Source organism: Bemisia tabaci, chromosome 8 (assembly GCF_918797505.1).
Source record: "Bemisia tabaci chromosome 8, PGI_BMITA_v3".
Classification (NCBI taxonomy): domain Eukaryota; kingdom Metazoa; phylum Arthropoda; class Insecta; order Hemiptera; family Aleyrodidae; genus Bemisia; species Bemisia tabaci.
Window position 1 is genome coordinate 21,536,480 of NC_092800.1, and position 25,248 is coordinate 21,561,727.

Sequence of the window (25,248 nt, forward strand, 5' to 3'; positions counted from 1 at the left end):
TGTGCAAATTTACTAAAATTTGTATGTATATAATGATGCAAAAAGTTGGAGTAAAAAAAGCACGAGGTTTTTCCCACTCCTAGGAAATCCACAGAATTATATCGAATATAACTAAAAAAATTTTTATAAGACCCATTGTCAGTGCAGCGCAACTTTTTGATTTTCTGATACCGACTAGTATTGCAGCAAACAGCATCTCCGCATGGATAAAAGTTGTGTTCGAATGAGATTTTTGCCTCTGCGATAAGAATTTCAGTTACAAACTGAATTTCAAAGCACGTTGGCAAGATCGCCAACTTTATTGTCGAAGGGGTTTGTCCCCCTGAATATTAAGGTAGAGGAGAATGAACTAGACAAGAATGGCGAGGCTTGTTTTTTATTATTTTATTATGATTTTTTTTTTTAAATAAGTAAAATATAAAATAAAAATGATTAAACTTAGAATAATAGAGATGGACGGCGGGGGTTGGACCGGGCCGTCCAAATCAGACTAGAATGAATAAGTGTGATGTGGTTTTTGTCTCGGTCCGGGACACTATGGAGACGTCTTGGGGGGTGTCTCTCGTCAGTTCCTCTTCTCACGCAGGTAGCCCACTTTCCTGTAAATGGACATTTCCTCCTCCTTCAGCAGAAGGGCCTCCAGACATGCTTGGAAAAACTCCGAGGTGAAACATCCGCTTCTGAAATCAAAGTTCACGACCCACTTAGATCCAGCCATAGGAAAATCATACGCCAGGAGATATCGTCGCGTCGAAATTCGACCAGAGGTCCTCAAAATGAAATCAATCTAGAAATCGCACCGATTCAAGGTGATTTGTCCCTGGTTTTGGGAAAGGTCGAACTAACATGAGATACATTGAGCAGCAGTGCACTGGGAAAAAAACACATTGGATCTAGAGTCCAGACTCTTAAAAACATCGACAAGGAAAAGTACTCTTGATTCAATCAGAATTTAGCTTAAATCAAGAACCAAGCCTCTTAATTTAAGCGGGTTTCGTTTTGATTCAAGCAAAAATCCGATTGAATCAAGAGTATTTTTTCTTGTCAATGTTTTCAAGAGTCTGGACTCTAGATCCAATGTTTTTTTTCCAGTGTGACTTAGCGTGAATGATCGATTATCGATATTTCTCCATTTGAAGCTGAAGTAAAGAATCGATTATCAAGGTGTTCGCTGCGAACACCTTGATAATCAATCCTTTTCCATAGATTTAAATGGCAAGTAAATCGCAAAGCACGCCACGCCACTGTTGAGCAGGTTCGGTTTTACCATTAAGCTACATGGGCTATGGCTTATAGGGGCGCGAAATTTTTGAGAATTCTAGAGCGCAAGTGCTTACAAATTGAAAACCCTTTGGGTGAAGGGGGTTGTGTCCCACCCCCTCCACAATATCACCTACTTTTAGGGAAGCGAAACGAAGCTCATGCCTAGCATAGCGGCGCTAAAAATGTAAAACCGGTCTTGATATTGAGTAGAAATTCTGGCAGATTTTGACCATTCAGCCCCCAAAAATATGAAAAGAGCCCCTGCTTGTTATTCAAAAGTCTCATTCACGAAATTTTAAAATCAAAGAAGATGAAAACGAAGGTTAAAATACGGCAGATACAAACTCAAGCCAACAAGAACCTCTGGATCAAATATTTCGACACGACGATACTCACTTTGAAGGTTTAAAGCAAATCAAAAAGAATTCTCCGTTCAAAATTTCCAAAAAGTTTCAAAAAGGAAAAAGTCAAAATTTGAGTATCGTTCCCAGTCAAAAATCATTTCGGGATGGGATCAAAAATCAAAAATGAATGGGTGGAAACAAAAATAATCTAAACGTATGAAAAACTTGGAAAAAATGTGATAAAATAAAAATAATTTACTTAAAATGAAAAAAGTGGCAAAACCCGTTATAAAATTCTTTAAAATGCCTCTTAAATGACTCTTTTAATTCCAGGAGCAACGATCAATGATCTATACGCAAAATTTATAAGTATATTTATACATTTTCAGGTGGAAGAATGCATTTGTAATTCAAAAGGAAAAAAAATAAATTCGGCATGGAGTGTATTTAAGCTCCTTCAAGTTCATCTAGTATATATCTTTTCAGGTCATCCCGTGAAAGTGTGTGAAATCAAATTTAATTTAATTTTTTTTTTTTGAATTGCACGTTGAAAGGAAAAGAGTGCATATCCCATCGGTTCACTTCACTATATTCATTGGAACTTTATTGTCATTAAAGCCAACATTTATGAGGACAATTTTGCCATGTATAAATGTCACTCTCTCTTTCTGAATTTTAACTGTGGTGATGAGATCAATACAAATTCCTCTGCTGCAGGAGACACAGAAGTAGGTTAGATGCTTCACATTCTTTTTGCATCATCGATCGAACTATCGTTTTTGTATACAAATAAAACATTCATGTCTTTTTATCTGCAGAGGTATTTGGAACGACCTTCAGCGTGTGTCACTTTTTTCTTCCATCTCATTTTTGGTGGTTCTATTCTTTAAAATTTAAACCAACGCTATGCTCACAAGTTAGAGCGGAGGCAACGTCATATCAAAAAACAAATTAAAAAAAATAAAACAAAAAAACTAAAAACGATTCAAAGAAAATAATAAAAGTAATGATCGTGAAAAAAGTAAAAAAGTTGCAAGATCGAGTCAAAATAAAAATAAAACTAAAACGTAAAGTAAAAACAAAGGAAAGCACACAGCTGCATCTTTCCTCATTTCAGTTCAGCATATTATAAAAGAGAACGTCGACTTTTCAAAGGTCAAATGAGTGAGACACCCATGCACCGTTTAGTTGTGCCTTTGATGAATTACCCACACTTAACCGCTCGAAACGACAGATCAACTCGATGCATGTATTATCTCATGCGAGGAATCTGGTCTTTTTTTGTGGCGCTTTGAAGGTGACTGAAGTTTATTTTTATCCAACTTTTTTGACTGAGGAGCGCAGAAAAAAACCGATTTGTTAAAATTGAGGGTCCTTCAACCTCAATCGAGACCTAGAACTGTGGATACTTCAGTTATATATAACGATACCAGGCACCAAGTGGATACTCGCTGTCCAATTATGAATTCCGTCCAGTGATTTCCTTATCTTTCTATATAATTGTGGACCTACACCTCTCGTGTTATCCTCTTTTTTTGGATTCGCGTGATATCATTTTTCATCAGCGTGTTGAGAAAGTTTTTTTCCCTTAAGATCCCTAGTAGCAGAACAAATTTTTGTTTTTCTAAAAAAAGTATAAAAAAAACATATCTGTTATCTAAATGATCGTTTTATATAAAAAACGTGTAACGCTTATATAAAAAAAAATCAAAGTTCAGACCTGACCGTAATATATGAAAAATGATAAAAGCTAGATAAGGTAATTTTTTTTTTTTTTTTTTTATACACACATTTTTTTTTTATATAACGCATGCATACGAAAGTGTTAAAAGTGAACATTTTTTGTAACGAATTTTTAGTATGTTCGCGAAAAGCTCACAAAAATTATAACATTTTTTTACATAATGGTTACATAAAAATGTTCACTTTTAACTTTTGTATGCATGCATTATATAAAAAAAATTAAATTTCGTCCATAATATTTATCTTTTCCTTCTGTGATTCTGCTACTAGGGATCGGTTTTAAACAAAGTTAGGACCTCGCGTTTTGCCTGCAGATCACCGTCTGGTGGACTAAGATTTGATGGTTTCTTTGCAACTGAGATTGAAAATTATTTCTTCAAAAAAAGAAGAAGGAAACAGAATGTGATATAACTGTTCTGCTGAATTTGATCCATGCAACTAAAGTAAGTCTCAGCTGGACTTGAGGTGGAGGTTGCTGATGTGTGCTTTCCTGTGAGGAGAAATGACTGGGAATGTACCTAAACCCCGCTTTCGGCCCCATGCAATTGCTTTATCCACGTCTGTATCTTTTCCATTTCATCTTCAAGCAACAGAACTTCCAAACAGCCTTTGAAGTAATCCGTCGTAAAGCAATTTTTCCTGTAAAATCATGATGAAAAAGTAGATGACAAATCCATTACATAATCATATTCAGAAAAATAAAAAAATATTCGATTTTCGGCTACTCGTAATGAAAGAGACCAATTTGAGCTTTCAGCCGATTTTCTCTTTGATAATGTTTGAGCTCAGGCCATGCTGAAAAAACGTGGGCAAGTGGATATCTAAATTGAAAAAATTACCTTAATTTGTTTTGGTGAAAAAGGAAACGGCCTTGACAATGAACTTCATCAGTGCGAAGAACGTACAAAGATAGGAAAACACTGGAAGGATGTGTACAAGAAACAAAAAGAAAAAGCACTATAGGTTGCTACGTGCTGTTAAAATTTGAAGTCCACAAAAGATGAAAGCAAAATTACAAACAAAATTTGTAAAGCAATAAGCGCAATCAGTCGTGAGGCTAAAGTAGAGTTGAATCATAACCTCAGGTGATCAGGTATTGTGAGGTTATGATTTAACTCTGATTTATCCTTACGACTGATTGACCTTATTGCTTCACAAATTTTGCCTGTAATTTTGCTTTCATTTTTTGTTGACTTGCAATTTTAACATCATGTAACAACCTATGGTGGCTTTTTGTTTCTGTTTTTTGAATGCATCCTTCCAGTAGGTATTTTCCTATCTGTACGTTCTTTGCACTGATGAACGTCATTGTCACGGCCGAAACGTTTGCATTTTGACCATAAATTCAAGCATACTTTTTGCATACGGTTTTTTTTTTTTTTTTTTATTTTTTTTTTTTTTTTTTAGCACGGCCTGAGTCCACATATCCTTAAAGAGAAAACCGGCTGAAAGCTCAAATTTGTCTCTTTTTTTGAAAATAAAAAAGGAACATAAAAAGAAAATAAAACTAACATAAAGTAGAGATAAGAGGAGCAAAAACTTTCAAGTGTTTTACGTGTCCTGGTATGAGCACATTCAACTTTAATTGAATGAGAGAGAGAAGACAAGTATTCGAATGAGCGGTTCCTTGGCAGAGGACGATGTATTGGTTAAGTGCAGGTTGGTTCATGAGAAGACAGAGCGGTATTTCCCTGATCAAGTTTCAACAATACTTCCAGAATCATTACCAAGCAAACTATTTGCGAGTGAATTCGTGGACGGAGTAAACCTGATTCAATTTCACAACACGTACTTTGTGAATTTCACAGAATGTAAATTTTTCCCTTAACAAAGCAAATATAAAATGGATGCATAAAGATGAAACTTGTTCTTTCAAAGAAAATAAATCGGAAATATTTGCATCTGCAGTCTATTTTTGTCATGGTTCCGTAGGACAACTCGTGGTTCTCACGCTTGTAGCAGGAGGAGAGAATAAATAGATGCAATTTTACGCCTATTGTAAACGGATACGGCGGGAAAAAATGGACCGACCCGAGAGTTTCCGGAAATGTGTGCGTTTCATGAATTTGTCACCATCCGATCACGTGTGCTGTTGCAAATTTGATCCCTACCTATCATCATATATGCAGTGTATTGTGGAAATGTATTGTTACACCGCCACTGCAAAATGGATTTTTGTTTATAGAATGAAGTCTATATTCCACTCGTTATACTTGAGGTGATTCGATGGACGCTGTGTCAGAGCGACATGCGATATATCACATCAATTAGTTCTATTTTTTCAGCTACTTGTCCTTTTTTCAAATTTTGAAATCGCAATTCTATTGTCAGAAGACTTATTAATTCACTTACCAATTTTGAAAAGCAAATTCAACGTAATAAAGGCGTGGTTTTTTTTAGAGAGAAAATATCGCATTCAATACTGATATCGAAACTGCACTCGAATGCGATATTTTCTCTCTGAAAAGAACCACGCCTATATTACGTTGAATTTGTTTGTCAAAATTGGTAGGTGAATTCTTCAGTCTCCTTACAACAGAATTGCGATCTCAAAATTCAAGAAAAATTCATGAGTTGCTGATAAAATGGAACCAATCGATGCGATACATCGCAAGTCGTTTCGACACAAAATATGGCGTACATCGAATCACCTTCATTGATATTTTTGTCAAGCACTATATTTTAACCATGACCGAATGATACCCGGAGGCGCACGCAAAAGATCGTTGCTGCATGCAAGAGCCAATGGTTCCGAAAATGAGGGATATTGTTCCCGAATAATTTTAGATTTATTCCTGAGGTTATTTTGGTAAAGTGTATTAAGAGTTTGAACCCTGTTCTATTCCCACGAAAATAATTTGTTGGTCTCTAAGATGCAAGCAAATGATATCTAAAAAATTAAATGAGTTAAAACTTTCGCGCACTCACTTGCACTAGAATTTAGTTTGTTAGGACGCGTTTTGGAGCTAGGACTCTCTGCCCTTAGCCGGCAGAAAACCCGCCAAACGACACCGAAGTTTTTCATCAAAATGATATCTGTTTGGACCTGTTTTCTGACGTTTGCAAAAAAGCTACTGAGCCCTTTTGCTTAATTCCAAGAGTAAAAAGTTCTGAATAGCACCTGAGAGTGCGAATTTGTGCTCATGACTCAAAAGCTATGAAACAAGCGCAAATAAAAAGATGCATTCGCGAATTTTAACTCGAGTCGGATTGACCTCAGACATCCAAGCGTTAAAGTCACTCAGAAGCTAAACGTTTTTCGATGGAACATGATACCAGCGTAATTTTTTGCGGTCCATTGTTGGTTTATTTTCAGATCTATTTTCTGATGTAGTGTTCGACCAGCAGACCAGCAAAATCCCGGGAGAAATGTACATGCAAGTTCTTTGAATTTGTCAGTGAATTTCACAAACAGGTATGCCAGGAGCGCAAGTTATTTGGACTAAATTTTGCAATTAGGAACTAAAATTTTTCACTCAGTTCAGAAACAACGCATGCGCCGGGAGTTTCCCTAATCGTACAAGTTTTTTCCGGATGAGCCAAAAATTGTAGTTCCTAATCGCAAAATGTCGTCCATTGTTTCCTCTACTTCTGTCCGTTGCGTTACGCCATATGCGTCTTGAGTTTGTTACAGAATATCAGTGAAAGTTGTGTGTTGTCACAATTCTTGATATTGAGTCAAATTCAGATCTTTTTGACTTCTTCTTTCAAACATAGGATTATATCTCGGTAAGACTTTCATGGTGGCAAGGCGTGAATGATCGATTACCGATATCTTCCCATTTGAAGCTGTTGTAAAGAATCGATTACTATGGAGTTCGTTCGAACACACTGTTTATCGATTATTTTCCATAGGTTTAAATGACAGATCAATCGATTTATCGCAAAGTACGCCACACCACTGGACTTTCACACGAATGTTGAACACGATCTGGCAACGAGAGCAGAGCAGGCCTGGCACAGACTGAAGCGCGATGCTTTTGCAAATGTAAAATGTCACCGCCAAGTGTCAACACGTTAACGTAGCAACCATTCAAGTCCAGCGATGCCAAATTTTCTAACCTGGATCCACTCGAGTCTAACCTGCAACTGGATTAGTTACAGGGCGTGAAAAACTGAAAAAACTTTTTTTAAAAAAAAAAAAAAAAAAAAAAAAAAAAAAAAAAAAAAAGTTCACGACAGTAGTCGAACATCAAGGAAAAGCGAAAATTTTTTAACGTGAAATTCAAGAAAGTCATTGAATTTACAAATTGTTTTAATAACCTACTAGCTTTTGGTTGTTTTTTTCTAGTTTAAACGAACCGCATTGAATTTGAACTACATATAAACGCAGCTTTTTTATCCACGACTTGCTTTCAGAGATTTTAATCACGTGAACGCATGTTGCATGAAATTTTATTACGATGATATGTCTTTTCTTACCTCAATTCTCATGATTTCTATTTTATCGATGAGTGGTCATTGCCCATCTTGCCCTTTACCGACGGATAATTTTCTGACCACCTACGCCTTGGATGCTAAGGTCGCGTCGGGCACATTAGAGGCGGTGAGGAGTTCCGGGATCACAATTCAAATGAGATCAAAATGAGATACTTGACAAAGGAAAGCGCGAAGCAACTATTCGACCACCCGAGCGTGGCACAGTATCACTCGAAATTGAAGGCGAACTTAACGCACCAACTCACTGGGCCAATTCCTGCGACGGAAGTCGCTGAAGTTATAGAGATAACATCGGAATGAAAACAAACTACGCTCAGGATGCGAAGCAACTATTCGACCACCCGAGCGTGGCACAGTATCACTCGAAATTGAAGGCGAACTTAACGCATCGACTCACTGGGCCAATTCCTGCAACGGAAGTCGCTGAAGTTGGAGAAAAAAAAAACAAACTACGCTCGGGATGCGAATAGCAACTATTCGACCACCTGAGCGTTGATGGGCCTAAAGCTGAAAATTTTGATGTTTAATTCGTCACATTAGACATTTTAAGGGGTGTTTCTAGAGGGCAATTTTACTAGGAAACCCATGGAACTATTTTCATTATCTCAAATTGCTGTATGAGCGGAGTTATGAGCTTTTGAGGTTCCCGAATCCTGTCCAATCTCCTCTATTGACTCGATCCACTGTGAGGCGGGTTCCGAATTTCGGGTGGATTTTCTGCGGTGCTGACAATCCTGGGCGGGCACGCGAACGCGCGGGCCGGCTCGAAAGGGAAGAGGAAGGAAAGAAAAAAATAAAGGACGAAGAAGAAGAAAGGAAAAAATCTCTCACGAATTTATCGAACGATGCCGAGCGGCAAGGCCGCGCTGATCGTGATGCTGGAGCGCGCGCCACGCGACACCAACATCGTTGCAAAATCTCCGCACAAACCGCCGATTCCCTGCACATGAATACGCGAAATCGGCGGATTTCAGCGTCGACGCGGCAACGGTGGGCGGCGCGCGAAAACGCGCTCGCGGTTTCAGCGTTTCAGCTGTTTCAGCCGGTTCTGGTACGGTGCCATCGAGTGCAACTCTCGCCCGTCCGGTTCCTCGTTCGACGGAACCAAAACGCCCACCCTCCGATCCCTGCCAGAAGCTCGGTTGCCAAATTTCAGGCGTTTTCCCATACGCACCGATGTGGAATACACCTTTTAATTAGACGAAGTGGCAACCGCGTGCAAAAGATTTTGCAGAATTATTTTATACGGCCAGGTTCCGTTTCTAAGACACTGTAATGACGTCGACCTTGTCGCGCGGATACAATCATGAAAACAACCGATGTAAACAAATCGGAATGGATCGTATTTGATATGGTTGTGGACGTATCATTTGGCTCAGGACAATAGAACATAAATGAACATAACACGAATTTTAGGATTTAAGTTAGGAAAGCTGAAAAAGAGGAAAGTGACAGTTTCACTTTTCATTGCCATGTCGCACTCACGAGAATTACAAAATAAAAATCTATCACGAATTATGACCATCGAAAAAACGAAGCAAAACATATTTAAGTTTAGGTACGCAACAAACTAAAAAGAACCTCCTGGTGCAGGCAACTTGAAACAATCAGGTCAATCTTAGTGGATGCGACCATACCAACGCGTGGGATCCATTTTTGCCTAATCCCTCAAATGAAGGCGGAATACATTCTGTCGTTTTCTTTGAGTCACAAACCGACGCACACTGTGGTATTGGACCTGAAAAGCTGGCCAAAACTATTTATCACCAGATATCGCAGAGTTTTAAAAATATTTTACAATCAGTACTTCTTCTTAAGTGATAATATGCACAATTTAACCACCTAACACATCATATGACAACTTGCGGAGAGTTTAAAGAGGGTGCAAGAAGCCCTCCAAAAAGCCTTTAAAAGGACGCAAAGTATCTAACTAAAGCGGTGCATTTAGACGAGTTTCTCCTTCACCTATGGTCTACTTTTCGAAATAAGGACTTTCTATTACCTCATCAATGGTTTTTTTTTTTAAAACAGCGTAAGTCACTTCAAAATTTTTGACAAAACAGCCGATCTCTCACATTGAGGAGTAATTGTACATTTCTCAAAAAAATTAATATGAATCATTCTAGATATTAGATTTTTGACAGTTTTGAATCAAAATTAGTCCTAATATGAAAGTGCCGGGACCTCCATATGATGATTTGAGGATAAATTATAAGATGAAAATGAGTTTTATCATAATAAGAACCATTGTAAGGACAGAAAGCACCTGTGAAAAAGATTCATTTTGATGGGTTCCTTCCTAACCCATGGTCCCACATCTCAAAGTGAGGCACTTCACTAAGAAATTTGTAAGAAAACCACATATCTCACTTTTACGAGGCTTCAAATGTGCCTCACAGCGTAATTTCAAGGTGCCAGAGGGCCACTTTGAAAGCCCCATCCCCGGGACCGCATGGACTCAAATTTGTCCGTCAAAGTAAATCATGGCATAAATATGTCTATACTCAAGGATAATGTACGAAGAGATTGTTAGATAACGGATTAAACACTTTTGCAAGACTTTAAAGTGACCCTCCCATCCGCTTTCAAATTATTTTTTTTAATCCCTCTTTCGAGGGCGTAGGGGCCAAAAAAACAGGTTGGGTGACCAAACATCACCCAATTGGTACTAAATGGGTCAGAGCTGTTGGAAAAATACAATTTCAGTCGTCATATCGACATAATTTTTCCCATTCATTTTTGTGAAAATCGCTCAAAAGTCCATCTTTAAAGTCAAAAATTTCAATTTCCTCAGTTTTCCTCAGTCTGTCAACCCTGAATCCTGAAAATACCCACTTCGGACTATAACATCCCGCCTCAAACTGCTTGAGAACAGTTGAGAGAAAAAAGATATCGGCCTCTGAAATTCGAAAAAAACGTTTACTTTTACATCACTTTTCAACCTCCTGTGAAAATCACTAAAAAAAGAAATTTCGAAAATACTGTGGTTAGTTGTGTAGAATATACCCCTAAGAATGTGTTGCATATCGCCGAACTTCCCTCCTATGATCGCACAGTTGAAGTAAACTGATCGACGAGTAGCGCGCCGAAACATATCAAAATAATCGCTGAGAAATAGGTAACTTCGTGGTCTCTTCGCGGGAAATTGAGCCACTCGAAAAATGGTACATACATGTCTACCACGGTAAAAAACAGTGTAGATTTCGAATATCACATTGGTTTTCCACTAAAAAAAAATTTAAAATTGAGGTTTTGGCCAGGTTTTTCGGTCAAATACCACAGTGTGCGACGATGAGATTTTCAGCACTCCCGCTTTTATTTTGGCACCTTAAGAAAATGCGTTTTTTGTGTGTTGAAAAAGTCAAATTTTTCAAAATTCAATGTAAGTATTGTGAACTTTTTGGGAAACTGGCTATGATAACTTACGAATGCCAATCTTTCAAGTACGACGATATTATTTTGATTAGATCTGAATTTGATTTCAACGGTTAGAGGAATTAATAATTGTACAATCCCTATGGGACTCGTGGTAGGTATTCAGAATTAATATTGAAAAGATGCAACTGATAATTAGATATTTTTTTTCTGCAAGACTAAATTAGGTGGCCGATTCTCTACGACATCATTCGACAACCGAAAAGAAGACATTGCACAATTTTGTACTTCAAAAAAAATCAATACTTCTTTTTTTTCAAGGTAGTGAAAAACTACGGTTTTTTTTAAATAACTGCACAGATGCAAGAAAGCAATCAATCAAAACAAACGACTGAAATAATTGTCATGTTGGCTCGACCAATGGCGAACACTCTTCCTAAAAACATTAGTAAATGCGAAAGTAATACTCTTTTAAATCAAATTTTTAGAGGTGAAATTTAGAAAAATGCCATCGGCGTTTACAATTATACCCTCCAAAAATTAAAACCTCTCCTTTCCGAAAATTCCCTCGAGATCCCTCATTAAGAACGAACACTTAAGAAAAGAAGGAGAAAAAACATCACTCCTTGTGTTAAATCTCATTCGAGACCAATTCGCGTTGGAGCTATTAACACTCACGGGCATCCTAAAAAATATATGGATTAAAAAAAAAAAAACACGCAGGAATCTTTGGTCTCTAAAATTAGTTAAAATAGGACGTGTTTAGTTTGGGTTTCGCTCGGACGAAGCGCAGCTGTTCTCGAATCAGAGTAGAAGCGTGCCCGTGGTTTATGGCAGCCGTCACTACGACCTGATTAGCATTGGAATCACTTTGACTTTGAGGCAGCCCAGTCAATGGAGTATCGGCTATCGCAGCAGAGCGAAAAGTATCATGTATTCGAAATATTTTTCCCATCTTCGCATATGAGTCACCTCTAAATGCGCAGTAACTTCATTGGCCGCGCGCGACCTATTAGAATGCTACAAGAACGCGCGCGCATCGCACCGGCGCACAGTGGATCGAGCCAATCGGAAAGGTCGGACATGAAATTTTTGACTAAAACCGCAAATTTTGATGTTTATTTTGTCAAATTTTAAATTTTGAAGGGTGATTCGCGAGAAATAATTGACGAGAAAACCAATGGGACCGTCTTTAAGACCTTAAAATTGTGAAAAAACGGAGTTATGAGCGTTTAAAGTTTCCAAATTTTGTCCGACCCCTCTCATTGACTCGATCCACTGTGCGGCGTCGGCGGTGTTATTCTGCCACGATGCGGCAGTGCCGTGAAATTTACTAGTAATTTTTTTAATCTTTTGAGGGATCGAAAAGGATTAAAATCATAATTGGGTCCAGCGAAGGAGGAACAAAATTTTTGTACCAGGAGGGTTTTCTCAACAGCCCGGGAGCAAATCAATCGTGAGACTACCTCAATATTCTGATGCTTATTCGACAGATTTTTGATGAACGTTGCCCAAAAATCGTAAGTTCCCTCACGAAAGAACGTAACTAAATTTCAATGTTGCTAGATTTATCCTCGAAAATTGTCTCTTTACTAGTAGAATCCACTGAAAACAAAAGTCGCTTTGATCTAGAGTCCAGACCCCTGAATACAATGGCAAGAAAAAGTACTCATGATTCAATCGGATTTTTGTTTGAACCAAAAGGAAATCCGCTTAATTTAAGAGGCTTTATTCTCGTTTTAAGCAAAAATTCGACTGAATCGAGAGTATTTTCTCTTGTCAATGTTCTAGATTCAAGCGACTTCAAGCGACACTTCCAGTGTTCTACGCATTTTTAACTGAAAATTTCACCGATTTATCCTCAGATCTCATGCAAAAATCAGAGCAAAATTTTACAATGATTGCAAGAGTGCTTTCTATTGAAAAATTGAACTGTTTGAGTCAATTTTGCAACCTTGTGATGGAGTTACTCCTGTGCTCTATTTTTCCCATCCATTTTTGCAACCCTTAACTAACGAACACACTCCGTCATCATTCCCACCCGTCTCTAGTTCCTTTTAGCAGCAATACGTCCAAATGTAATGGCACACTGGAAAAAAAAAACACATTGGATCTCGAGTCCAGACTCTTGAAAACATTGAAAAGAAAAAGGACTCTTGATTCAATCAGATTTAAGCTTAAATCAAAGGGAAACCCGCTCAAATTAAGAGGCTTGGTTCTTGATTTAAGCTAGATTCTGATTGAATCAAGAGTACTTTTTCTTGTCGATGTTTTTAAGAGTCTGGACTCTAGATCCAAATGTGTTTTTTTTCTAGTTCAGGTTCCTCGCAGACGGAGGATTTTTTTTTTTAATTCATGTAATCAAAGGAGGATTTGTCCTGAAAATTCGTAATATGACAGCACGTTGGCGGGTCAGATACCTTGGTTCTAAAACTGCGATCACACGAATCCATGTCACTGGCCAGGCGACAAGGACAGAGCGCATCTGCTGCACCTTCCTTGCACCTTCTGCTCACCCACGCCCATCTCCATGCCTCCAGGTGCGAATTGCTCGTCAAACTCCGGCAGAATGCGCCACGGTCGCAAACAAGAACAGCTCCGTTTTCCTACTTTTGACTAATTGCCTCAATTCACAGCCCACCTCTAATTTTCAGGGTCGATCGCGCTGCCAAGAGTGAATTTTCGCCTTCGCGATTCTCTCGAATTTTCCTCTGACTCGGACTGTAGAGTCTAAGGCAAAGCTACGGTTCCACTGGCCGCGAGGAAGCTCCAAGAAGTCTACTGATGCCCTTGAAGGCACGAAAGCTATCTTGATTAGCAAGTTTTAGTATTTGAAAGACTCTTGAGAAAGAGGCGAAAGTCACGATTGATAATTCTATACCTTAGATGGGAGGACGCAAGCTTCAAAGAAAAGTTTAAAAAATCAGAACAATTGATACGAACCCTGGTCTGGGCGGGAAACCCGTTATTGTTACTTCATTTTTTTCATTTTTTTACTCAGAAAAACTCATTTACCCCCACCCCCCACCCCAACCCCCAAATAGGCCTATCAGGAATTTTCATCCAGTGCTCTGTAGAATAAGAGACCAGTAGGCGATGATAATATTTTTGGCAAAGTTTAAGAGAACATAATTCTTGGTAAATTTATCGAAATGTTTGTTAGGATACTAGTATTTCACACTCTTTTATTTTTACACGTGTACGTGTAAAGTTACGATGAATACTTTTTATCTGTTTAGAATGCCAGACGCGTTCTGTAGTTATGAAAACCAAAATTAATGACAATTGACCTGAATCATTAAAAATGTACCCATTATTGAAAGTTCAAAAAGAACGAATGACTATTTCGTTAACCCTTAATGACGGTTACACATGGATATTCCAACGCGCCGCGCCTCTCCGTCTATACAACAGTTCCACATTTAATGCGTGCGGCGGGCAGTATCCACGAGAGTTGCAGGCGTTTTACGGGTACCGAACTCATGCGTTGGGAAGCATGTGGCATTGATTCAGCGCGTGAATAAACTTACGCTCTACAGCTAGGGCAGTGCCTCCTTCGTCGCAGAACCAATTTTCCTCTTCCTTTTTCCAGAATGATAATCTACAACGAACAAAGGGCTCATTTGAAAATCGCTCATTCCTCTTAGGCCGTGGAATTCCATCATTTTCAATTTAAGAAGATTTGGATCAGCGGCATTATCTTTACTACTTCATTTTGACAGATGAAATGGCATTCTGAGCCCTTTGGTTTGACAAAAATAACTCTCTTGGCCGTGGAAGCCTGGAGGCTTGCATACTCCCATCATTCCCTCGGTGAGCGGGCGTTTTACGCCAGATTTATGTAAATTTTTTTACTCGAGTCATCTTTGTTATTACAAATATCTCCGCAGATCAAACCACTCCGCGACCTTAATTGAATCCGAAGACATCCGAGCGAAGTGGACGCAGTTCTGGGATTTGAGCGCGTTTCCAAAGTGAAGCTGTTTTGCGTGTGGTCCAGGCCTCCTGGCAACTGAGTGCTGCGACACTCAGATTCGCGATCTCACTTGAAATCATGTCCTTTTAGGCCACACAGGAAAAAAAACACATTGGATCTAGAGTCCAGACTCTTAAAAACATCGGCAAAAAAAATGCTCTTGATTCAATCAGATTTAAGCTTAAATCAAGAACCAAGCCTCTTAATTTGAGCGGATTTCCTTTTAATTTAAGCTTAAATCTGATTGAGTCAAGAGTCCTTTTTCTTGTCAATGTTTCCAAGAGTCTGGACTCTAGATCCAATGTGTTTTTTTTTTTCCAGAGCAGCTCAATATCTTTGCCAGCGGCGAGGCGTCAATGATCGATTATCGATATTTCCTCATTTGAAACTATGTTAAAGAATCGATTATTAAGTTGTTCGTTGCGAACACCCGGAATATAGATCCTTTTCCATAGGTATAAATGGCAGGTCAATCGATACATCGCAAAGCACGCCACGCCCCTGATCTTTGTCACTTCTTTAGTTTATCTTGCCAACTATATTGAGAACTATTCCATAATTCCATTTTAAGCCGCAGAATTAGGGCACTGGACTGTTAAAAATTGTCGTGTTTATGGTTTCTGTGGATTACTTTAGGTGACTTTTTTCCCGGCCAAATCAGCCAAAAAGGCATGATTCATAACTAAATTTTTTTTTTGTTTAAATCGATCGAAACGTAAATTGCTCTGAGTCATCTGGGAATGAAGAAAGCGTCTCGCTGAACGAATGTGCCTTTGTTTCTCTCTCCATGTCCCGTATATCACGTGGAAGTTGCGACTTGCGAGTAGCTGTAACATTAACTTGACTACATTTTGCAATTCGGAACTGAAATTCTTGGCTCAATTGTAAAAACACGTACGTGCATAAGGAAACTAATGGTGCATACGTTGTTTCTAAACTGATGCAGTTTTGGTTCTTAACTGCAATATATAGTCCGATTGGACTATTAACAATGCGCTCCAAGTTTGATCCTGGCGGTCTGCGCCTGATGGGCGAGATCGCAAATTTCTAACCTAAAAGTTAGGCATAGGTTTTGTCACCTATAGGTGTTCAAAAAATTTCTGTAGAAATTTTGTCACTGCAACCCAAAAAAATGGTCAATATAACCCAAAGAAAACTTTGAAAAATAAAATAAAAATAAACCGTGCGTCTAGGTTACTTTGTTTTCTACTTTCAATTTTAGCAGAACATTTCAGTTGCTTTTTCTTGCCGTGTAGGGCGCTCTACAACTCCAAATCGCCAAGATTTATTTTATAAATTTTACCATACAGTCTGGCAAGTTCTCCTGTGGATGCAGCAGTGCAGCACACGGTCCTGCCGTGAGCTGATCCATTCCGAGCGTAAATCAACCTTGAAATCCCTCATATCGCGGAAAATTAGTGTCATATTACTGTCGCGTCGGCAAAAGATGTCCCTACTTAAAATTCTCACGCGAAAAAAAGAAAAAAAAATTATTCAGCATCTTTATTTAACTTTATCATCATTTTTCGCTGAAAGAATTCTCCTTGAATGATACTCAAACCCAACAGCAACAGGGCATATTCCAAAATGAGTGGTATTCGTTTCACACGGAGAAAAAAACTTCGTGCGTGGGACCCGAAGTTTAGGTCATATGGATCTCTGAAGTTTTCGGATTGAGCATCATGAACACTTTAGATCTAGCTGTCGAAGTTCGGATCACACATCTGAAACTTCAGTTCTTACACCTGAAGTACTTCGGTTTTCACATCCGAAAAACTTCGATTCTCACATCCGAAAAACATGGGTTCTCACATCTGAAGTACTTTTACCGCCGAAGTCGACGCCTTTTTCCCGTGTATTTTTTATGGACCAGTGATTCTCGACCCATTTCCCGCCGACTTTCTACCCACATTTGAAGTAGTTTCGGGCGAAAAATTTGAAAATGAACCATCATTGAGAGTCAGAAATATCTTTCAGATGACAAACTCCAAAAAAAATATTCGGATGTCCAGTTGTGAATTTTGGATTTTTGTCCACAGAGGACCGCACACTGGAAAAAAAAAACATTGGATCTTGAGTCCAGACTCTTGAAAACATTGACAAGAAAAGGACTCTTGATTCAATCAGATTCAAACTGGAATCAAAAGGAAATCCGCTCAAATTAAGAGGCTGGGTTCTTGATTTAAGCTTAAATCTGATTGAATCAAGAGCATTTTTTCTTGTCGATGTTTTCAAGAGTCTGGACTCTAAATCCAATGCGTTTTTTTTTCCAGTGCACTGTGCGAGGGTTCGATATTACATCGACTGACGTAGCCACTAAATCAGTCTATAACGGTACCTACAGGAAAGTTAGTAATTTCACGAATTTTTTCAAAGAATCTCGTGGAATCGCGCTGAGATTGAAAAGACTTAATACTGAACTCCGTAAGTTTCAGGAAAGATCCGCGGTGCGACTCCGATGCACTGGCAGAATTATGAGAGCGAGGCCATAATCCGTCACTGTCGGCTCGGGTGGGCATTTGGCGGGCAAAAAGGTTGACAATGATTTGTAAGCCTGTTGAGCGAAGAGCAGCGGCACATGGATGCGGACTCGATTCGCACCGCTGCCCTTTCGGGAGACACTCCCGATTCTCGACGAGGGGTCGAACGAGAAAACGCGGAGGAACTGGCAATCGTACCGAGTTGGCATAACGTGATAGCCGCCTTGTTCTCGGGCTTACGGCTAACCGTCTTCGCTTGTTTCGTGTTTGCGGAGGGCTTTTGTCATGACGTCACAAATCAAAAACGAGGTTAGTTCGGGTTTTTAACGGAGGTCCACTCCGTGTTGCCGCGTAGACGTTAGACCTCTTTCAAATGGACGCTGGACGCTGGGTTGTGAATTATATGCTTGCACTGTTCAAAATCGAGGAGCGAAATTCGGTGCCGGGCAGGGTGTCTAGTTTTTTTCATTTGGGGAAATCCTAAATCTTCCTGATTTTTGACTGCTAAATCCGGATTTCATCATTTTTCCAAATCCTGATTTTTTGCGGAGAAAAATTGAAAGTTCTGCATAAACGCATGCAAAAACAGAAGTCTTGGATTGAGTTCTATGGACTTTTCCCAAATCCTGGTTTTACGACCGTGTTTGCCTCAAATCCTGATGAAATCGGAATTAAATTCTGTCAGTGCACAGATAATTTTTGTCTAGTCTATCGAAAACATTGAAAGCAATATAAGAATGTACGTAACCTTCATAATAATTTCAGGAGATTTCTGCCTCATCTTAATGTCCAACCAGGCAGTGCCACCAATTTGAAGGAGGATAATTATTCGTGAGATTGAGTAAATTTTCGTCAATGCGTGATACCAACTGTCGCCTCAAAATAACGATCAAATGAAGAGAAATCTTCAGAGTCAATTTTTAGTGAGCCACAGGGTGGGAGCCATTGGCGACAAATCTGACTGATTTTGGTGTTGCAAATCATGTCTATATCCTCGAAAAAGCAGAGATGTAAGAAATGTCATTCAAAACTGTCGTTTACTCACGATTCACCATACTTCTGAAATTCTCTAATACCTTATGTGATAACCAACCGACAATTAGCGATAATTGTTTGGCCATTTTCCTACATAGAAGCGTCTGTTGAGGTCATCCTAGTTTATGATTCGAACCAACCTGCACTCAAATACATAATGTTTCAAAAGATGAAACAATTTGAAAAGCTATGTGTGAAAGTGAGTTATTCAACTCACTTAAAGATATAATCAGGAACACATTTTTCTCCCCTTCCTCTTATCTATTTAACCACAAAATGTTCATTTTGTTTGTTTTACTACTATGTGTTTATATAAGTTACAATAAAAATGTATCGTTTTGTAGGTATTTCCAAAACCTTAGCGCGCGGAAAAAATGAAGTAGTTGTCATAACCAGCGGCTGAATCCATGGGACGGAAATCAAAGTTTGATAGTTACGAAGAACAACACAAATGAGTAGTGGCGTGGCGTGCTTTTCAATATATCGATTGATCTGTCATTTAAACCTATGGAAAAGGATCGATTAACAGGGTGTTCGCAACAAACACCTTAGTAATCAATCTTTTACAGTAGCTTCAAATGGGGAAAATATCGAAAATCGATCATTCACGCCTCGCCACTGCAAAAAGCATCTTGGCGACCACTATTTGGACCGCGTTAAACAGAAAGGAACCAAGCCACATCAGCTATTGCCAAATTTAACTGGTCAATTAAATTTTCTACGAGGGAACTTTTGTGCGAATTCCTTTAAAATTTTTAGGGAATTTGCTTTAAACTATGGAGAATTTTCAGTAAACTTTGCACAAAAATCCGCTCAACCGTTTTCACGTAAAAAATTAAATTGCTCGATTAAATCTGGCAATAGCTGATGTGGCTTGGTTCCTTTCTGTTTAACGCGGTCCATTTAAAACTGCCCTTATGGTAACTTCAGCCAAGGGGTCTTCACATATAATTCTAGTGATAAAATGCCTGAAACAGTGGTTGCAATACTTACCGTGCAATGTATTACTTAAATTTCAGTTTTGAAACTATTTTAAGGTGATGGTTGCACTCGTCTTACCAACCGCTGGTTTTGGCAACTAATTTACTATTTTCGCGCGACTTTTAAGGGTAATACCTCATCGCTTGGGAAGGTTTCATGTTCATCGACTTAGTTTAAATAACGAGAATGTAACGAAACTGACCGACTCGTTGGAACTCCTTTAGGAGTGTGACTACATTCATTACAGAGAAAGTTGAAGTATTTTTTTGACGATGCTTCGATTTTTGTTTCTTTATTTAAAACAGCAAAATACACTGGATATTACGCCCATCAGCAAGTACGAGACGGAATGGCCTGATCTTATTGCAACCTTATTTTGTTATGAAAAATTTCCACAAGGTCTCAAAAACTTAATTCGCGTCGGTAATAATTCATAATGAGCCGTCAGCAGTTCTGTAGTCAAAATTGCATATTCACGATTTAGCAGGCGACTCTCTCGAGTGCACAAAAAAATCTCGTTAGGAGGTGATGTTTCCTCGACAATGCTGCTCTTTTCCAATTCAATCATTCTTGCCATACTCTTCTCCGAATTTCAATTCGTTGATTGGGGTAATTGAATATTAAAATGGAATGAAATTATCTCAAGTCGATTGAATTTGAAATGTCCTTGCGCTCGTTTCATGAACATTTGTGAAGTTGTTAGATTAATATAGTTTTTACAATCGTCTCAGGACGAATGTACAACCTCCCACATTTTAGTTTTCATGAGGTGTGCTTCACCTTTTCACTTGTCAAACTGAAACTATCGTAAATGTGACTTGTGAGACAAAACTTATTTTTATTATCACTATCAGCTTTCATTGAAAAGTTTCGCTTGGATAAAAAGTTTCAGAAAAGTACTAATTTAATTCATAAAAGTCAAAATCAGCCAGTACGAGGAACTGACTCCATTTTTTAAATGACCAAGCATGTTAAATGTGTGTAATAGAAGTTTAAAACATTCCAAAACCAATTATTGAGATTTGCAAAAATTATTGTCGGATGAAAGTTACTGCCGAAAATCAGCATAATGCGTTTGCTTGGACTGATGAGAAGCATAGTTTGAACATTAAACCTTCCCTCTGCGTCGAGGTAGACAACAGTGGCGTGGCGTGCTTTGCGATATATCGATTGATACGCCACTTAAACCTATGAAAAAAGATCGATTATTAGGGTGTTTGCAGCGAACACCTTAGTAATCGATTCTTTACCATAGCTTTAAATGGTGAGATATCGATTATCGATCATTCACGCCACGCCACTGGTAGACAAATAGTAAAAAACTGTATTTTATTTCATTCAAAGTTTTCTTACCTGCATTGTGAATGAAGCTGAGGCTCCCTAAAAAGATTATAACAGTCTTCGCAGATACGGTCTAGTTTGGCGAATATGCTTTTGTCATAGACGCCCTTGCATTCTAAGTTGAAGAACGACCTTTTGTTGAACGAATGTCCTAGCAGTGCACGACTCGTCGGACCAGCTAGGATATTTGACATGAGACACCATGATACCAGTAGCAAAACTTGGGTAGACTGATGCATCTGTCCAACAAAGAAAAATTTCAACGGATTAGCACTGTCATAATCAATAGTTCCTTAGTTCACAATCATTATGAGGGGCCCCTATCCCATGACCTATAATGGATGCTCTGCAGCCTTTGAACATCCTCAGCGGTAGCAATAGAGGACCTGGCATCACCTGGGTCATAGTGCAAAAAATTAGCTGAAAAAACATGATAATTGGATCGGTGGATCGCCCTTTATGGATCATATAAAACATACAAATAAGAAGAGTCAGGAAGCTTGAATGAAATGTCCGCATCAATTTTACCACCCGAAGTAAAGTAAATAATAATATTCACACCCCCTCCCCCAGAAATATACATTTTATGGAAGGAAATTTGGTAACTTTCAAATGTTCATAAGGTGTTTTTCCTTAGCACGGCAGTATGACTAACAATAAGCAGTTTTTCAAAAAAATTGTCGAAATTACGCGTAATCAGAAGAAAATTTCGAGAAATTTTTCAGTTGGAAATTCCAAACGGTTTCCCAGTAAAAATGCAACTAACAAGTGGAAATTTTGCATCTTCAAGTAGCAGCTACGTTCTTCAGTCATGGAAAATGACACGTTTTGTTCAAAGTTGCACAATAAAAGCAGCACTGCATGACAGATAAGGAGGTTTTGCACTAAACCCCTCAATGTTGGGAGTAGCCTACGATGTCATATTTCCGAAGAAGTCACCGTTGGCAGGTGATACGGGCGTAGTATTCGGGTGGCGGGTCCGGCTGACGGCGCACAGTGGACCAAGTCAATCAGAGAGATCAAACATAAAATTTTTGACTAAAACTGCAAATTTTAAAGATTATTTCGTCACATTTTAAATTTTAAGGAGTGCTATAAGAAGCGAATTTCACGAGGAAACCAATGGAACCACTTTAAGAACCTCAAATTTTTCTTTAAACGGAGTTATAAGCGTTTAAAGTTTCCAAATTTTGTCCGACTCCCCTATTGACTCGGTCCAGTGTGCGGCGAGAGCTCCTCAATGAACGGAGCCGAGACACGTGGGGAAAGGAAACGAGCCGTGCCAAAAAAAACCCCAACGCCAAAACCGCGTAACACGCATAGAGTTTATATTGGAGTTGTGCGGTTTTGGTTGGGCAGGGGAGAATACTACCGTGCTAAGGAAAAACGCCGTATGAACATTCGAGAGTTGCCAAATTTCCTTCAGAAATAGTCATTTTTGAAGAGCTTCATGAATATTTTTCTTCGAAATTTTCAGACACTTTAGATCAAATTACGAACAAAATTCTCTGAAAAATCGGAAGAAAAATATTCACAAATTTGCCCTAAAATGCATGATTTGTCAGAGGTGATTTGGCAACGCCGGAGGGCTCATACGTTGTTCTTCCTTAGCACGGCAGAAGCGTCCCATCGCCGGACTAATTACTTACTCGATGAGCTTGGAGCTTATTTGGAGGCTGCCCAAGTTGGAGTGCACTCTGTCTCCCCCGGACCTCGGGCCCGGACCCGGGGCACATGTTCCGGCTCATGTCGCTGATTCCGGGAATGTTTCGGGCAAATACGCAGTTCCCATGAACGAACGTCCCGTGACGCAACCGCTCTAGATAATCTTCATCTTCGCTGCCTTCGTACTTTTTTTTATCGATTAGTTACTCATTTTGTTTATATTGTACATCATAACACCGGAACATCTTAATTATCGACAATGTTTCTAAATTTGTAAAAAAGTGGTTGTAAAACTTGAAAATTTGTGAAAAAAATCGATGTAAAACTTGTAAATTTTGCAATTAAAAAACAAGCCGGAAAGTTCTAATACTGTCGTATTAGAAAATCGCTCAGGTGTTAGTAAATGTATTGAGGGAAGAAAGGAAGTATAAACTCCGTCGACTTGGCTGGGAAATGGAAATAAAACATCAGCTGATAGCAAACAAAGGTTACCAAGGAAACCGTAAACGCGTATTTTTGTTTCCCGAAAATGGACTCACCGTTGAGCTCATCAGGCGCGTTTCTTTTAGGCTTCATTTGAGTTCAACGATCAATTTCGATAAGAATTACTCTACCGCTAAGAAATTTTCTTATAGACAAACGATCGAAACTACCTGCGCATTACGTTAGAAGCATAAAATACGGTTATCACAGCTTTATTTACTTTAAAAATGGACCCCCCCCCCCCCCCCCAAAAAAAAAGCCTACACATCGATGAGCTGGTGCGCCATTTAAACGCATTAGCACTAGTATACTAGTACTCAGAGGCAAGTCGAAATCAAAAAGCGCTGTCTATCGGCTGAGCGCTTAAATGTCCGACATGTTTCAATGTAGATATTACAATAAAAAAAATGATAATCTACATCCCGTGACGCAACCGCTCTGGATAATCTTCATCTTTGCTGCCTTCGTATTTTTTTTCTTATCCATTAGTTACTCATTTTGTTTTTCTTGTAAATCATGCCACATGCAGAAGAGTGGCGTGCTTCGCAATACATCGATCGATCTACCATTTCAACGTATAGAAAAGAATCGATAAACAGTAGTAGGGCGGATAAGGGGGAAAAGTTCCCAGAATCGTGCATTTCTGGAAGAAAGCATGAAACTTTCAGGATATCATCTTTACCTATAGAAGGTTCAATTTCGCAAGTGAGCCCAAAATTCTGAGGCCATGGGGGCCGGGGGGGCAGGGGGCCCTGATTTTGCTATGTTTTGCGGGATTTTCGCGATGGATCATCGTGAGAACGCCGTTAACAATGTAAAATGTGATCAAAACCTGTGTGAACGTCATTAATAGGTTCTCTTAAACAGTATCCTAAAATGTCCGACTAAAGTGTCCACTGTCCGATCCCGGAGCACCCCTTAAAATGCCTAAAATTCAAAATGGCGCCCATAATAAGGCCTCCGGAATATCGGTATTTTCACTTGTGCATATCCTGTCATGTGAGGTGTCGTTTTCCATGTAATTTTGGTCGCAGATTTCATATTTGAAGTCAAAACAACCCCCCGGTCAAAATTGGTGCCCCCAATCCAAGATGGCGTCCAGATTTGAAAGGCAGGAGGGTTCATTTTTTAAACTTTTACGCGATAAGGCAAGTGATATGTCATTTCCTATGTAATTATGGTCGTAGATTTCATTACTGAAGTCAAAACAGTCCTCCGGTCAAAATTGGTGCCTCAAATCCAAGATGGTGGCGAAATTTTAAAGGCAGGAGGGTGCATTTTTTCAAATTTTTACGTGATAAGGCAAGTGATATGTCATTTCCTATGTAATTATGGTCGTAGATTTCATTACTGAAGTCAAAACAGTCCTCCGGTCAAAATTGGTGCCTCAAATCCAAGATGGTGGCGAAATTTTAAAGGCAGGAGGGTGCATTTTTTTCAAATTTTTACGTGATAAGGCAAGTGATATGTCATTTCCTATGTAATTTTGGTCGTACATTTCATTATTGAAGTCAAAAAAGCCCCCCGGTCAAGATTGGTGCCCGAAGTCTAAGATGTCGGCCAAATTTGAAAGGCAGGAGTGTGAATTTTAATGAGAAAAATAATCACGTGAGATGACAAGAGAGGTAGGTATCAATTCATACGCATTTTTAGTCAACAAAACGAATCTAAATGAAATGTAAAAAAAAATCTTTTACACAAAAATGATACGAGATAATTAAGAGGGTGATCAGTTTGGCCGTCCACGGTAGGAATGATGTTAACAGGAGCATCTATAATGAGCTATTTTATTCATTTTTAGCCCATATAATTTCTCAATAAAGATAAGGACATTTCACGCGACGCACCTGCCGTACCCTCTCCAGTCAGTATATAGGAGAAAATCCTAATCAACACATGCTGATTCACATTCCCAGTGAGGCTCTTCAGGATCTTCCTCCTACGGTTCTGTAAGTTTTTACAGTTGGAGTCTTCAGAACTTCTGCATGAGTCTAAGAACGAAAATATTATTTTCTTGGTGGTACAGCATGGTGTCACTCCCTTTCTTACAATTACACCGGATAATTTTAAGCGGGGATTCCGGAAGCTGGAGGCAAGTCACTTAAAATAGGATGAAGCTCCT

The 25,248-nt window shown here is 38.9% G+C and overlaps 1 protein-coding gene across 4 annotated transcripts in view; it reads right to left on the bottom strand.

Moving 5' to 3' along the window:
- Positions 1-369: 369 nt before the first annotated feature.
- Positions 370-25,248, bottom strand: part of ITP (ion transport peptide) — a 160,184-nt gene continuing 135,305 nt past the window's right edge. For 3 of the 4 annotated variants that reach the window (XM_072303125.1, XM_072303124.1, XM_019044830.2), the window contains 3 exons: positions 20,991-21,217; positions 3,869-3,989; positions 370-680 (listed from right to left, as the gene is read on the bottom strand). In XM_072303125.1, the coding sequence (XP_072159226.1) occupies positions 3,869-3,989; positions 20,991-21,217 (348 nt within the window). In that variant the 3' untranslated portion in view covers positions 370-680. The remainder of the gene's footprint in view (positions 681-3,868; positions 3,990-20,990; positions 21,218-25,248) is intronic. The other variant, XM_072303126.1, reaches the window with a different exon arrangement.